The 16,918-nt window shown below is 41.9% G+C and overlaps 3 protein-coding genes across 3 annotated transcripts in view; 1 reads left to right on the top strand and 2 right to left on the bottom strand.

The window, feature by feature from the left end:
- Positions 1–4,128, bottom strand: part of LOC109484288 (protein transport protein Sec16A-like) — a 40,151-nt gene extending 36,023 nt beyond the window's left edge. Inside the window, 2 exon segments of the mRNA XM_019787546.1 lie at positions 612–668; positions 3,704–4,128. Coding sequence (XP_019643105.1) covers positions 612–637 — 26 coding nt within the window. The 5' untranslated portion in view covers positions 638–668; positions 3,704–4,128.
- A 58-nt stretch (positions 4,129–4,186) lies between these two features.
- Positions 4,187–8,348, top strand: LOC109484595 (vesicle-trafficking protein SEC22b-B-like). The gene is made up of 5 exons (XM_019787920.1): positions 4,187–4,439; positions 5,614–5,723; positions 6,111–6,271; positions 7,170–7,316; positions 8,029–8,348. Exons 1-5 carry the CDS (start codon positions 4,365–4,367, stop codon positions 8,181–8,183), a joined length of 648 nt encoding a protein of 215 aa, XP_019643479.1. The 5' UTR covers positions 4,187–4,364; the 3' UTR covers positions 8,184–8,348.
- A 2,270-nt stretch (positions 8,349–10,618) lies between these two features.
- Positions 10,619–16,667, bottom strand: LOC109484287 (kelch-like protein 13). Its single transcript, XM_019787545.1, has 9 exons — positions 16,465–16,667; positions 15,786–16,044; positions 15,272–15,447; positions 14,769–14,932; positions 14,061–14,232; positions 13,420–13,577; positions 12,649–12,807; positions 11,784–11,998; positions 10,619–11,160 (listed from the first exon to the last, which is right to left on the bottom strand). The coding sequence occupies exons 1-9, from the start codon at positions 16,665–16,667 to the stop codon at positions 10,828–10,830; spliced, it is 1,839 nt and encodes a 612-aa protein (XP_019643104.1). The 3' UTR covers positions 10,619–10,827.
- Between the last annotated feature and the right edge of the window lie 251 nt (positions 16,668–16,918).

Genomic DNA, 16,918 nt, shown 5'->3' with positions numbered 1-16,918 from the left:
ACCAAGCAGAAGCATAGCAGTCGAGCAAAGTTCCTACCTTTTTTCTGCTCTTAGCATGAACATCAGTGAAAGCAAATACTCATATATCACAGCATAAAATGTGTGGAGGATTCCTCTGTCATTACCATCCATATCCCAATAGAAACATCTTTCCTGCTGATATTTCACCACCTTGCTCTAAATGTATGAATGGTTAGCCACTGATGATCAGCTACATGTTCATACATGATGTATGACCTCATTCCTTTCTTTGTGACACCTGTACATGTACATGTGCTGACCACATGTCCAATCACCTCCCTACCACCTGTTGTCTACTACATGTATGTAATCACATGACTCCATGGAAAAAAATCCTGCTAATTCTTTGTAACAAAAATGATGTTTGCCGTTTGTATTTTGGGACTTTTTAATTTCACCCCATCGATTTGTACACATAAACATCACACATGCATGATCACACTTCACCAGGATGATACAAGTCAAAATATTGTGGTGCAGGTTGTTTTGTCTGACTCGAGGATACACAATTGAGCATCCCAAAACAACACTACTGGACAGACCGAAAAAGAGTAGTTAAAGTTAAACCACCAGTACTTCCCAGTTATTACCTGTCGTCAGCAGGCTGGTCCGCCATGTTGTTCAGGGGTCACAACCTTGGGTACAGACTGTGGAAACAAGAAGCAAAAAGACTAAGAACTTTGTGTCATCATAATTAATGAAGACTGACAGATAATTAGACTGGGTGCCATCCGATTTGTGTGTGTTGCCGTTACAAATACAGGGTTGCCATTACAAATTGGATGGCACCCAGGCTAACAGATAACATAGTAGTTCCATTACATTGCTGCTTCATAGTATGACATGTAACTATGTATTCAGCATAATACACAAAACAGGCATGTGAGCACATCACACATTCACAATATGTATCATACCAGTATATAGCAAATCTTGTTAAAATTTGAATAAGCAAGATAGAAAAATACTGGGGAAAATCCCTTCTGCAAATGCATTTTCCTATACAACATATTGTCAAGTTACAGGGTATTAGTGTCCATTACCAGTATAGGAATTACCAATGCATGTTCTCCAATATATCTTACTACATGTACAAGGTAAAGCAATACAAATGTGTTACGTAACAAAGATCAATTGCCTATCGACAGAGTGATCTGTTAGTATTAACGTTAACAGTTGCCCCTTTTTCCTCAACCAAGTCCATCTGTTTCTGTAAATGAAGGACATTTGTGTTCATTTTTTCATTATTTCTAACCAGATGTTTGGAATCTTTTAATCTCTGTCTTGTCATGCCTGGTGTGTATGGAATCCCTACCTAGTAATAGCACAGACCAATCACATTAGGTATAACATCCTGGACACTAGCAACAGACCAATCATGTTAAGCATAACATCCTGGACACTATGCAAACAACCTCGCCATCACAAGTGGTCTCCTTTCCTAATGTTACCAGGGACAGACAGACAGGGCTCAATTTCTCAATTTTGTGTCAAGTAAATGGATTTTCTATCAGTCTCTTTGAAATGATTCTTATCCTCATTCCCCAGTCCAAGGACATATTATTTATTTCCGTTTTCACTCTTTTACTGAATCCTTCCCAACATGCTTTCCTTGGCTTCAACTGGGCCATGTACAGTACATGCACATGTATTGGGTAACTGTGATTATAGAACAAGTACAACTAACTTGAACCAAGGTATAGAATGCCCTTGCTTGAACTAAATACATTTGCATCACCTCAAACTCAAAGGCACAGATTTGCCATAAATTGAGCTTGCTGTCTAATGCTAGATGTTCCCTAGCAATCCTTTTCATGTGATTCTAAACTGATTTCAACCAAACAAGACAAAAGTTGATGTTGTCCACTTGATTACCTAACATTGACATCAGACTGACATTGAGCATGACTGTACTACATAACCTTGTGTCCATCAATGGACCTGTCACAGCTGGGTCAACAACAGCCTGTCAATCAATATCATGGTTACCATGGTGATAGATTTAAAATATGTGCCAGGGCCCCCTGACACATCATGACTTTGACATGAACTCCCAACAACAATAACAACATGAAGTGTTTTCTTCTTCTTCCCTTTTCCCGCTAACCTCAATCGTTTGAGGGCTCCAGCACGGTGGGGGTGGGGGTATTGGATGGGGGTGGTCGCAAGTTTTGTATGTATATTTTGGTCTGTAGCTCCTCAATGGGCAGGGGCGCCACTCCATGTCCACCATCGAGAGCAGGGTGGCATATTGTATCAAATGATATTTCTGTAAGGAAAAGGCATATACATTGTAGTATAACTTACAAGTTACAACTGTAATATTTTGAAGGCTTTGAATATTAATTGTGAGCTACATTTGTACATCCAAATGATATGGAGTCCTGTCTCTCTCCAAAGTGAACTGTTTTTGCCAGACTAGCTGCCTGTATATTCATGCTTGGCAACAATCAATAGTACTATTATAGTAGTGTTGGCAAGTATGGATTTACTACGGTACTGTGTGCAAAGTTATTGCTCTATCAGTCTATGTCTTCAGCAGTTGCCTGGTGTGAAAGTACGCAGCCACAACTTTCTATACCTCCATTGTGTACCTAGTGAGGTCATACCATTTCACACTTGGGTGGGGGGCTCTGATATTACAAGGTCAAAGTACAGATGGCTGTGAAGAATGACCTTTGCAACAGAACTCTGTCCAGGGTTGAAGGTCAAGGTCAGAGAGGAGTCATTGAGGATGACTTCTGTGGCCAGATGACAACAACATCAATGCCAATACATCAAATGGCCTATGCAGAATGGGCAAAACACTGATCATCCCCATATTCCTTGAACTTGGAAGAGAGAGGCGATTGTTACAATTGTTGGTTCCATATGGTACAAGTACTCATCCTTGTTGGGAATTTATTGTTTATTTAGACAACTGTAAATTACTGTAATGCCAACTTCTTTGCCTTAATAGTGCAACTGTGGTAGCTTCTACTTCTGAGCAAGGCAGTGAATTCCAATCTGTGGTTGTGCACAGAAGTTGGCATTTACTATTTAGACTGTACTGGCATCATCAACTTACACACTTACTACAACTCTATTAGCTTTGGTCCAATTATGTTTTAAACAATAACACAGTCACTTGACAGCATATATTTGACACTATTGTGGGAGGTGCCACTCCCATGGTAGTCTAACAAATTTCAAGTACACATTTACATTGTACTGTTCTATCATAAACTTTTATACTCACTGAAATGCCATTGTTGTTCCGATGTTAGACAATAGTACAGACTGAACAACTTAAATAATTAATCGTTCTATATGCTTCTAGCAGATTCCACCCTCCCCTCCCACCCCTTCTATCATGACTTACTGATGCCATAAAATCAGTACATCAGCCACAAATGCTTCATGAATGTTATTATGTTCAAAATCAGTGCTAATCTACTACAGGATCTTTGTCTAGTGGTATACATTTGGCTTATTTACCCAAGCACAGTAAATCACATGTCAGAAACCGGTGGAAGAAAATTTTATCCACCTGTCTACGTTGGTTCTTGTTGTACCTCGTTTCACAGGTGCCTGAAAATGACGTCGTTTAGTTAGAGTGCGAGTAAACCTAAACAAAGTACACGTCTGCAATCTTATGCAATGTTATAGGGTAGAGTATGGCATGTTTAAGATCCGTACTTACCAGAATTACCCTACCAGAAGACGTGGATGGACCTTCCTAGCCAGTTCTTGGTAGTCGTAGTCTCACCATACGGATCACAGATAAGACTATTCGGAGTAAAAATGTTCGTTATAGTCGCTGTTTTAACCGACTTCTCGGTCAAGTAACCAGTTCAAAATGGCTTCCTGTCCTTGTGCAACAGTCTAGCTCTCGTCTCTCGTTAAAATCAGTTCGTTTGAAGTCTCAGGAAGGTCGTTTTTTGGGTAGAAAGTGTAGAAACGCTCACGCTTTCGGACAACCGGCCGCCATGTTTTCCGGAACTAGTGCGACGTGTCAAGCACGCATGCGCACAGACGAGACAAGGAATTTTCGAAATTTTCGCAAATTCTACAGACTTTCAAACCTAGAAGTACACAAAATACCGAAATCTGAAACTTTCCTCACTAAATCGTGGAGCAGAATCATGTAAATCTACCGAGAAAGCAGATTTAACACTACTTCCGCGTGATACCGGAAATTACCGAGAATTCCCGAGAGAGAGCGACTGACCTCTAACCTCTGGTGGGAAACGAGCGCCAGCCACGTCACCCCGGCAAAGTTGGAGTTTTTTTCGAGTTCCTGACGTGTATAAAACGACTCGAGGGTTTGGGAAAGGTACAGACGACGGCAGAAGGTCGGGAAAATGGTGCTGATGACGATGATAGCTCGGGTAGCGGACGGGCTGCCGCTCTCCGCCTCTATGCAGGAGGACGAACAGGTAGGACCTACAGAACATGACCCGCCCCCCTCCCACTCCCTTTCTGTGTGTGTAAAAAAATCATCGATTTTCGGATGGTTGCCAAACTGTAGATCTATCCCTCTGGTCGCACCACCTGGCTTTGGACACGTTGCAGTCCGTTTTGTATGACTAAGCATGTAGATTTTTACTAGTATGGTCTAGAAACTAGAGTATAAAAATTATGACTATATTTACTAAGGATGATAAAATTAATAAATTGCAAATTATATACTGGTATTTACTAGTATGAAGTAAATTCATTTTAGTAGCCAAAATCATGTGGTTGGTGTTTGATGACCTACAATGTATGTGTGGACCCAAGGTGATTGATTCGTAAGACTCTGGATTTTGGCAAAGACTTCGAAACAGCTGCCTATTCCAGAATGGGAATTGTTCCAAGCCACAAATAATATATATACATGTTTTGTACTTGTGTGCATGTATCTGTTAGTTCCCCGCCTCCTACTAGTCCTAGCCTTATTAACTTAACCTCCTCCATGCTAAGTATGTCTTTCAACTTATCCATACGTCACTAAAACTGAAAATGAATTTTTCTCATGCCCTGTTTGCTATTCACCTTGGAAGGGGGATAAGGTGCAGTATAATTCTCTTCCAATTTCACTTTCAGGAGTAGCATGCACAAAGTTGTGACAAACCAGTGACTAGCAAGCATGGCCTTGGTACCATCCTAGTTCAGCTTTACACTTGATTGTGAGCAAGCAAGTGAAGAAGGAGAGTGAACGTAAAGCTGAAAGAGGATGGTACCCAGGCTATAGTAACCCTTCTTTACACCCATCAAGGTTCAGTTTTGATTGCTCTCATCACAGTGCACATGTAGCCTGATTAAATTGCTTTTGCCGGCCGCCCAACATCCAGCCGGCAAAAGGGTGGCGGACTATGTAGGGAGCCCCCCGGAGCTTGGGTTACATAGGCTAAGTGCACATGCATGCTGCTGGAAAAGATTCCAGACTATAGATTACACTGCACTTAGAGTGTCACTCTAAGCTTAGATATAGAAAAGTCCATCTCATGTACGTTTATGTGCACATAGGTCACAAGAATTACCAGTTTATGCACTGTGAAAATACTCACCCACTTTGGTATTCACACATACACTTCAACAAAACTAATCACTATTTTTTTTCTCCTACAGATGGGTCGTAACTACATGGAGTATCAAAACCAGGGCAAGATGCTGTTCAGGAAGCTGAATGAACAATCTCCACCCAGATGTAGTATCGAGTCAGGACCTATGATCTTTCAGTAGGTATAACTAGCTATAGTCTAGAGAACAAGTTAATACAAACGAAGGTAGTGGTAGCTTGACACACTACTTGTGGTGTTAGTAATACTTGTGATCAGATCAAAACATTCTGATGGTAGAACTCCTTTTTTTCAGTGTGCTGCAATGTTGCAAAATGTCAACATTTTGTTCTGCAAGTTGGATATGTATATACTCTCCGCAAATACACTCCAAAACTGCAGCCATATCAAGAAAGGCTGACACCATTGAAGCCCTAGTGTGATATGTTTCAGTCTGCAAAATTGCAGGTTGTTTAAGTTTTCTTCTGCAGTATTGAAAATGTCTCTGCAAAATTCAGATTGTATATATGGATATTTCTGACTCCCTCCTTGTTCTTTCCTGCCCAGCTACCTGATAGAGCGAGGTGTGTGCTACCTGGTCCTGTGTGACAAGAGTTACTCCAAGCGGCTGGCATTCTCATACCTGGAGGATCTGCAGGGGGAGTTCCAGATACAGTACGGCAAGAGAGTCGCAACGGTATCCAGACCGTACTCCATGATAGAATTTGGTAGGTGTTAAACAAATACAATTCATTGTATGCTTCAGTGACCAGATCCGTTTTGCTAGACTTGTGACTCATGAGTCAGAGTGTTTCAAAAAAGGGTATATGATTCACCAGATACAGTATGGCAAGAGAGTAGCAACGGTGTCCAGACCGTACTCCATGATAGAATTTGGTAGGTGTTATTAACTGTTGAAATTCAATGGTTACTTCATAGCCTGGTTACCAAACCTATTTTAGCTGACAAGTCTCTTTTGTCTTCTCTGCAAATAGAGAACAAAAGAGACTCTGCAGCTAAAATAGGTTTGGTAACCACTACTAACCAGGCTAGTTCCTTCAGTGACCAGATACATCATGCAAAACTTGTGACTCAGAGCCTAAATGGTAGATGACTCATCAGAGTGAATATGGTGTAATACCCGGTAGGGCCTGGTTAGGTCTTATAACCATTCAGTAAAGCACTAAATGAGTATAACATTGGGTCATTGACGTATGTATGAGGGAGCTATAGGACCTGACCAGGCCTTATCTTAACATACATGTACATTTCACTTCAGTAACTCATTGATAAAATTCGATATGTACTGTTGTGAGGTATGCATTTTGTAGAAACAGTGAAGAGGAAGACTGATCAGAGCCCAGATTTTTTTCTTACAATTGATTTAATTCAATTGGAGAACTCTGCATAGGTCATTCAAATGCTTCTTGTTTGGCCCTGGGGTAAAAATGTAAAAGTGACTTGTGATAGTCTTAACAACATGTTGTCTTCAAATCTCTAACATAACTCACTCACATGGTGGGGACGTGTGGCGTAAGGGCAGAGTGCTCGACTCAGAACTAGCTGCCTGTGTCCCACGTATATTCTGTTGTTACAACTTCAATAGATCAAATCTCTCTATTTCAGACACGTACATCCAGAAAGCGAAGAAGTCATACATGGACTCCAGAGCGAGGCGGAACCTCACACATCTCAACACAGAGCTGCAGGATGTGCAAAGGATCATGGTCCAGAACATCGATGACGTCCTTCAAAGAGGAGAAGCCTTGTCTGGTAAGCAGTGATGAAAAAGTCTGGTCTAACACAGTTTGAACTTTTACTGTAGAAAACTGGTGTGTTACACCTAAAGGTGGTTTACCAATTATGTCAGGTAAGGAGTGATGAAAAACCTGACAGGATATAAAGATTTTCTTTTACACCATCGGTAATACACTGTTTTGTCTCTTACCAAAATGTAAGCAAGGTAAGACTAAGAGACAATACTGGTTGCGTAAAAGAAAATCCCTATATCCTATGCTCTGCCGACCTGATGAAACTAGTTTTGGAAAAACCTTACAGTCTCGTCTTACAGGTACACAGTTTGTAGTTGTACTTACTGTTCATAACTAGTGTGTTACACCTAAAGGTGGTTTACCAATTATGCAAAACAAAGCAAAAAGGCAAGTGCAAGCTGACAAGATAGTTGAAGTGAATGTATGAAGATATAGCTCAGCATTTATTGTTTTATATGAGTGAACAAAAGTAGAATCTAGAATGAAGGGAGGGGCTGTTTTTCTTTGTCTTGGCTGTAACTTACAGTGGAAGTGAATTCAACATAAAAAGATCAAGAATCTTGAAATGTCATGTGTAGTTAGTAATGAACTTGATGACTTGCAAAATCACAACTTCTTTGCGCTATTTTTCCAAAGGTTCAAGTATTTTTTTTTTGTTATTGATTATGCTCTTCTATTGCCTGCTTCATAATATCTCTATCCTCTAACTCCAGTTCTAGACGACAAAGCCAGTAACCTCGCGGGTCTGTCACAGAAGTACAGAAAAGACGCCAAGATGCTGAACCTGAGGTCAACGTACGCTAAGGTCGCGGCTGGAGCCATCATAGTCACCATCTGTGTCGTCTTCTTCAGATTCTGGTTATTCTGATTTTTGCGATTCTTATTGAACAAATGTAGTGAACTAAAGTTGTACATGCACAGTAAAGGCAGGTCAAGAAGTTATGCTGAGGTCACATTTCCAAACCGGGGCCCGGCCAGGCAGTCCTATGGAACAAAAAGTATGATATAGAAGCCAACAAAGCACAAAAGAGCTGAAAAAATTAATATTGGAAACTATTTGATATAAATTGTTGATTTTTCGTTCATCGAAACAGCCCGGCCAGGCCCCGGGTTGGAAATGTGACCTCAGCATTAGGGGGTTAGGAGTGGGGTGAGACATCTTACATGTATATTGCTCTTACCAATTTTAAGTGCCATTCCTATGCTACATTTATTTTCCAGTACTTCTTCAGATACTGGTCATTCTGATTTCTGCAGTTCTTATATAACGTATGTAGTGAACTTAAGTTGTACATGCACAGTAAAGGCAAGTCAAGAAGTTAGGGGGTTATGAGTTGGGTTTATTTGAGGCCTATTATGCAGTTCCTGCCAATTTTAAGTGCCATTCCTATGCTACATTTATTTTTCACTACTTTTTATGAAGCTCATTGCTTCTTATTTTTTCCTGCATGTCAGCAAACTTCAGCTCAAAGTGATCAGTATTGTCTCAAGTTGTTGTCCTTCATTTATGTTTGTGACATTTATTTTAGAAGATACATTTAACCCTTATAATTAATTTAATGACCTCTCAACTAGTAGGTGTATATGCATTTAGCAATAACCCCCTCCCCTTTCTTAAGGTCTGGACCTACGTACGATTGCATTTGATTAGTACCCAAATACCAGTGGTATAAATGTAGAAAATCTATTTGAGTCTATTGTGAAATTCATTTTTCGAGGCTACATGGAAAATGGCACTGGCTCACTACACATTGTAAAAAAAAAAAGGCAAACAGTGTTATTTGTTGTCGTTCTTTGGCCACATTTCAGGTATTTTGACCAAGTGTTGACTGTTGTAAAGTTACGTGAAAATAAATGAAACAGGGCTCATAAGTATGCAAATTAGTAATTTAACAAATTCTGCTGGCTATGTTGGTAGTACAAGCAAGTGCCACCATGCGACACATTGTGTAAGTAAGGGTATGACTAGGCTCTTCTATCTCCTATGCTACATATATATTCACAGGTGAATGTGATTTACAAATGAATGGTCAAAGTGCAAAGTAACATGTCCACAGATGAGATACCATCATACACATTCATAGATGTAGTACAAAGGCCTGCTGTCTTTATATGAATCCACTAAACTGGTCATGTTGAATACACACGTAAATTAAGATATGAAAACACTGGAGTGTAGGTTGTTTTAGGGGTTGTTTTTGTGACTATAAATTATAACAAACATATGATGCAGTGACATGATTCTGTGAACTTTCTTTACTCTATCACAGAGGCATTAGTAATTTGTTCCAGACATGTACAAAGTGTCAGTAAAGCAAGTGTGAGAGAAATAGACTGTAGTTTTATACTAGTATGCTGTAATGGGTATTTGAATTTGCCAGAAGTGTATCACAAAGAGGAACATTTCACTGTACAAGTCAGGAATTGTAGATTTTTGTTATAAAAAATTAATCAAGATGATACAAGTACTTGAATGATCCCAAAAAGTCACTTCAAAATGTCTACAAGGACTTGCTAGTTGATCTATACAGTCAAGTATGTAACACAAGTAGTAATACTTAGTACTGGAGTTTTATGGTCAGTATCAAGTCACATATCAGGTTGGCGTTATTTTTCTGTGCTATGCTTAATTTTTATGTTTCTAAGGCAACAATTAAATTTTATGAACTACTTTCTTGGACACAAAGTTAATGCGAGAGCAAAAGCCAACATTTTGCTTCCTTTGCAAGTTGTGGCTAAACAATTACAACAGTAAGAATACTACCTTTCAACTGGAAATTGGAATCTCCTACTGTATTTCTTGTACATAGTTGAAATTAATCTAATAAAACATGTACATTAAACATATATGCCGATTTACACTTTGTTACATACTGAATCAAAATAGCTTCTTAGGTTTCATGTTGCTTCATCAATGGCATTGTCAGAATGGATTTTTAGTGCAGTGTAAATAGGCATTGCTTTAACAAAACTCAAAGTAACTACTATAGATCACAAACAGAAATGGTGTTTCCTTTACTGTTGCGCTACGTGTATGTACATTTCACTGCTTTAGAGAGGCTTTGTCGCAAGTGTGGAAATATTATGATCGTTTTCAGCCTTCGCACATAATACCTCGCCTTATCAGGACTAGTCTTTCTACTAGCGTACATGCATTTTACTACGAACCTATATACATTTCACTGCTATGAAAAGGCATTGACATTAAATTTGTCGCTTTTGAAACTTTGTCACTTTTGGCTCCCGTACGTAATACTCTACCTTGCCAGGAGGACTAACTTTTCAACTACTAGTACACGTAATAATATACCATAAGCTACAGTATTGCTACGTGATTTGACCAATTTCTACTCCTTTTCCAGTCGCTTCAGTTCTGAAGCCTGGTACTAGTGGTAGAGACTAGACAGGCATCAAAACCTCGTCATTTTAGGCTCTTGCACATATACTTTATACTATAAGTTCTCTACGAAAAAGTTATCAACGTTATATACATGAGCTGCAGTATTAAAGTGCTACGTGATGGTGCCCTTCCTCTTGAGCAGCCACTGCGGCACGTCCACCGAGCACAGTCCGAACCCTCTAACGTCCCACGGCAGCCTGCAGTGCGTGTCCCACCTCTCTGTCTCAGGGTCATACTCGTACACCACCCCTCTACTGTCCCCCTCCCCCTTCAGCGCGACGTAGATCCGGTAGTCCATCGTCACGGCCCCGTGCGGAGACATTCCCGCCAGAACACGTTGCTTGGTGACCACGCTCCATTGCCGTGACGTCAGGTCGAAGCGTTCCACGTCGCCCGTGCCCTTGGAGGCGTGACCGCCAAACACGTACATACCGTCTCCTAACACCTAACGTTAGAAGTTTGGAAAGTAAGTTTTACACCAAATTAAAGAACAAGATTCCAGTAAATCTGTAGAAACTGAAGAAAGGTTGAAAGGTGAGCGTCGGTAGCCTGTGTGATTGGAAGCGTGACCGCCAAAAACGTACATGCCGTCCCCTAACACATGGAAGTTTGGAAAATGCGTTTTACGCCAAATTTAAGAGCAAGATTCTAGTAACTGTCTATCAAAATGTAGAAACTGATCATGAAGAAATATTTAGAGTCGAGCGTCGGTAGCCTGTGTTCTAGAGTGACGAACAATCATCTATGACGCAACTTTGGAATAGAACAGAAGCGTTCTCTTTATAGCAACCACTAACAGCTTGGAATGATTCGCAACGATGCAGGTACAGTGGACGTTTTTACAGGTACATGTAACACTAATGTCATTCTGTAGATTTCTAGGGCAGCTTTTAGGAAAGTTTATATCTTAAAATGTCACTGAAAATATCGTCCTTTTGATCAACATTTTCCCTTATATAACCTCATTTCTGTCACAGTGTGCGTTTGTCCTTGGTCGAACTCGAACCGATATTTTGACTTCAAATTACAAATTCACTGATTAGTGTTACAGTATTTCCGACAACTCACTTGCATGACGTGTCGTGCCCGGGGTGCGTTCATGTTGGCCTCTCGTTCCCAGGGTTGTCCCGGGCCGGGGCAGCAGTAGACCCACCGCTTGCTGGCGGGCTTGGCCGGGCCGCTGTCGAAAATGCCCGCGGGTTGGGCCACCGCCCCGCCCGTCACGTAGAGCTGGTCGTCCGGTCCCGCCGTGGCCGCGTGGTCAAACACTTCTGACGGGAAACCTGTCAGATTGATAGATGCTGTCAACTCTAGCCTCCGTAGCAGGGTTATAGAACTGGGGGTTTGGCGGTCTTTCGGCTGTTTTCTGATTAGCCCAGTTCTAAAACGGGGGTAATTCAATCAGGCCGGCTATGTTGTCTATATGTATTATAAAAAGAGCTCCCAAAGACCCTGAAGACCCCCAAACCCCCCAGTTTTGGCCTTCTGTGGAGGCTAGTCAAATCGTTTTTGCTTGATCTATCCTAGATCTATCGTTTCGATAACACTAAATTAGACATTCGAAACCCTAAATTAGGGTTTTCTAAACCCTAAATTACGGTTAGTGAAACCCTAAATTAGGGTTAGCGAAACCCTGAATTAGGGTTACGAACCGTAGCAATAGGTAGCCTCTACTGGGCTTCGGGAGGCGGCTGGAAAGAGTAGAAATAGACCAAATAAATAGTCTGGGTGCCAGACCCACAGCACACTAGACTCAAAGGTATCCCCTGCACACTGGATAACTTTGAATCTATCGGTGATGTGGGTCTGGCCATGGCACCCAGGCTGTCAAATAGAGAGATAACATGCCAGGGGAGTTTCTCTAGTATTCTCTAGGGGACCAATTCCCCTGGCATGTTATCTCTCTATTTGGCTATTTTAAAGCACTGCGGACCTGAAATTGATTTCCATTCGTTGTCCTTGGGCACGTACTCTTCCACCGGTACCGCCGCCGCCCCCGGGCACTTCCCGGCGATAAGGAACAGGTGCTCCCGCCAGACACTCAGCGCGTACCCGGTCCTCCTGTGCTCAGGCCCGGCCAGCTGCCGCCAACCTTTTTTTTATTAGATCAGAAATAAAGAAATGCAAACTAAAAAAGGTAACATTTGCAAAGCAAATGCATTATGTGTACCTTCGCACATGGTCTGATCTGTTAATTCTTACTCAAACACATTCACATATATGGTGACAGGAGTCTAAATCCTTCCTATTATGAAATTGCAACATGGTGTCACCCAACACTAGTTACCATGGTAACAGACGTCTGGTTCAGGTCATTGAACTTATTTTTTTGGAGAAGAAGAAACAGAGCAAAAACTATTATATGTTTTCCTTCTGCGATGGTAAACATAATCAAGGGCGAAACGTTTGTTTATGATAAATAAAGTCCTGAGTTAGACTCCTAATTTTACCTTAACCCAACACTAGTTACCATGGTAATAGACGGCTGGTTCAGGTCATTGACCAGGTCAGTGTTTGAAACGGAAGAAGTAACAGAGCAAAAGCAATATTTTGAACTCTTTGGTAAACATAGTTATTCAAGGGCGAAACGTTTGCTTATGGTTAGGCATATATATGGTGACAGGAGTCTAAATCGCTCCTGCTATAAAATTGCAACATGATGGAACCTAGCACTAGTTACCATGGTGATAGACGTCTGGTTTACCTTTGACCCCAAGGTCGTACCGATGCAGCTCGTGTCTGTCCTTCAGGTCGGTGATGACGTACAGGGCGTGGCTCACCATGGCAACCGCGTGTCTGCTGACCTTCCCGGGAGGCATGGAGGACAGGTCCACCCACTCATCCCACTTCTGCTCGTAATATCTGAACAAGTGAAGAGGTCACACACACAGGTGATTAGATGAAGGATTGTACCAGCATTATACTAGAACGATCCCATCTTTTTTCCAAATAGAAAGCTTTAAGCGACGATATTGGACAGATTTTAGAATACTAGTAATTATCAGACATTTCAAGACGCTTTTTCTACTTTTCACCAGTGACCAATGCTACCTGAAACGTCTGTACAGTATTTAAAATCTATCCAGTTTCTTGAATGAGTAACTGTTTCCTGTGTATCTCATTACCTGGATGTCTAACCTTCGTTGACGTATAGCGTCGACATCGTTTTCTCCAAGGGATTTGGCTACTGAGGCCGAAAAAGTAGGGCACTTGGTTTGTTTTTAAGATCATCAATTCCTCCCTAACTGACTTGGACTTAAAAACAAAAACGATGCATGAAAAAACACCATAGATGGAAACAAAACCGCCTTCAAAAAGAATTCACTAGAAAGAATGACTCGCCACCTGCACGTCTGATAGACCCTGGGGATGTCTTCATGTCCTTCTCCCAGGATGACCAGCTTCCTCACGGGTGCACCTCGCGGGGTCTCCGCTAGGCGGCTCTGCGACTGACCGTTGCCATGGTGCAGACGACTTTCCACCACGTCCTGTACGACCGCCATGACTCCTGGGTTAGCTGTGGGGAGGCGACATTGAGCTTTAATACATGTTTAAAAGATTCAGCAAGACACTGGGATTTTTCATCTTTCACAATTTTTTTATGGCAAATATGTCCATAATGATAACTATCGACGCTCTCATTGGAAGGTCACAAAGATGAAATGGTCATGGCATTTTTAATGGATTTTTATGGGACTCCAAATATGGTGACATGCAAGTTTCCAACTTTGAAATGATAGCGGTAGTTGATCTTGATCTTTAAAGTTACTGTGCAACACCCCTCTGTTGCAGAAGATTTAGAATGCCACACGTTGTCAGGTTGTTTAGACAAGCGTATTTGACTGTACACTAGTACACCCCAAAGACAAATTTGGTGTTGCCTTTTGGCAAGTGTCAACGCAGGTGCCATTTCCACTTTGACGTCTGGAAAATAATAGTACCATGCCTGAGCATTGTTCTGGATAAACACGGTTCTGGACACGCGTAGACCATCCAGAACCCTATCTGAACATGGTTTTGGATAAAGCACGGTTCTGGATACAACAAACCCACCTGTTAGCACGTTCTCGCACACAGCTTGCAGGAGGTCCTCTTGCGACATGAACGAGAAACGCACCCTACCTAGGACGGCCTCTGCGTGCTCGTATCTCTCCTCGTCGTGCGCTAGCCACCTCCTTCCCGCTTCAAAAACTTCCTTCTCCGTCGATACCACCAGCCTGTATTGTACAGTTAACGATTGTACAGTTAATGATTTTACTTGTCAAAAGGACCCTGATACTGTTCTTTCTATCATATATATAATATAACTTTACATGTCTATGCCAGAGTTTTATGCACACGCGGATTGACTTTTTGTAGTTCGGTGCTTCTGGGGGCGACACCCAGTAATGTTCCTCATACTAAATATTGCTTTTATCTGTTTTGTCATTTTAACGATTTTAGATATTTTAAGCGAATTCATATTGATCTGCCAATTTGTACACGAGTCTGTCAATTCAGCCTGTTGGCTGCCATGTGACTTGTCTTTGATTTTAATAATAAACCAGTCTACTAGCCTGTCGCTGCTCAAGATCTCTTGCACGGTCTTACTGTCCAGGTTGATGAAGTCTTCGGTCTTGGAGACGTCGGAGAAGTTCTCGTGCACGTGCTGGAGCATGTACCTCCGGTCGAGGTCGGGGAGCTCAAACTTGTCCGCGATGCTGAGAAACTGAAGACACGTCTCTTTGTCCACCTGTAGTGTTAGAAATACCCATCTGCAGTCTGCATTTTGCAGAGACATTTTCAACATTGCAGAAGAAAAAATCAAGCAACCTGCAATTTTGCAGACTGGAAAAAATAAGGCTAGGGGTTTGATGGTGTTTAATACTAGCTTTAGTGCTTTCTACGAACTATTTTTCAAATTGCATGTAAAATATTTGCCAACATACAATTTGGTATGTACCATGGGTTTAGATCCAGACCTTTAAGTGTGAATTTGCAGAAAGCATTTCCGAATTGCAGAACAAAATTTTGACATTAATTTCTGCAATATTGCAGATCACTGCAAAAAAACGTACTTCTACCACTGACCTGTGTTTGTAGATACTGCACGCAGAAATCGGTGGCCTTGGCGACTTGTAGGACCTGGGCAGCGTTCAGGAGATCTTCGATAGTCTCAGGACTGATGGCGATTTCGCCAGAGTACATCATCGCTACGATTTTGTGGACGGCGTCGAAGTTTACGTCGGCGACTTCGTGGATTGTCGTGTCCTGTCGCTGCTCTTCGGTGCCCTCGGCTTCTGACGTGAAGACGGTGAGGAAGTAGTCGCTACAGGCGGCCAGCACGACCCTGTGTAACAAGGTGTATTGATAGTCGGTGAAGGTGAGACATCCGGGTAATAAGATACGTCAAAAAGTAGTTTCTCATGCTGCTGGATATGATTTTGGAAACGGTCAGATGTTTCAGGTAGCATCCACTACCTTTCGTCAGTGACACTTAGAGACTGCAGGAGAAATGCAGGTTATAAGCAAGAACTACATAGTTCGCTGTCTAGTCAGCGCTTTATATAAACCTAAATATTGAATAAGATCAGTCTCGTAGAGCAACCGCTGAAGTGTACTACTCAGTTCTGTAGTAGACTGCTTCTGAAGTGCTTCATTTCTCTTGAAACCCAGAAAAGTACACACTAGGATGTGTAGTACTACAGTTTAAAAACAAGTGTAAATTGGGCTTAAGTTTTCATCGTGACCAGCCGTAAGTTTCTCTCACCTGTGCGCGGGGATGGTCTTCCCTTCCACCACCAGAATCACGTCGCAGAGAAGCTCCTCCCGCCGCATGGCCTGCAGGCACGCCGTCAGCACTGAACAGTGCTCCGAGAACTTGCCTAAGACCACGCTCTTGTGGTGTGCCGACGACGTTTTGTTGCTGCTTTTTTCAGTCTCAACGGGGCGTTCCTCCGCAATGGCCGCCATGTTGTTGTGTTCGAAGCTAGCACGAAGTTGTCACGTCCGACCTTCTGTTAGGTTAGTCTCTACCAGACTAACTACGCTGGCTATATATAGGAGAATATTTGCCAGGGGAGTTTGGCCGCCTTGTAGGTTTGACTGGCCGCGCAGCTAGGGAAAGAAACTACCTCCCCACGGCCGGACTCCCTTGGCCAATTTTACTCTCTTTTTTGCCCAATTCTACGATCCGTATTCCCGTAGAAAGGCCTGGTGGAGGC

Source organism: Branchiostoma belcheri, unplaced genomic scaffold (assembly GCF_001625305.1).
Source record: "Branchiostoma belcheri isolate BF01 breed outbred unplaced genomic scaffold, Haploidv18h27 scaffold7, whole genome shotgun sequence".
Classification (NCBI taxonomy): Eukaryota; Metazoa; Chordata; class Leptocardii; order Amphioxiformes; family Branchiostomatidae; genus Branchiostoma; species Branchiostoma belcheri.
This window is presented reverse-complemented; position numbering and strand designations above follow the sequence as displayed.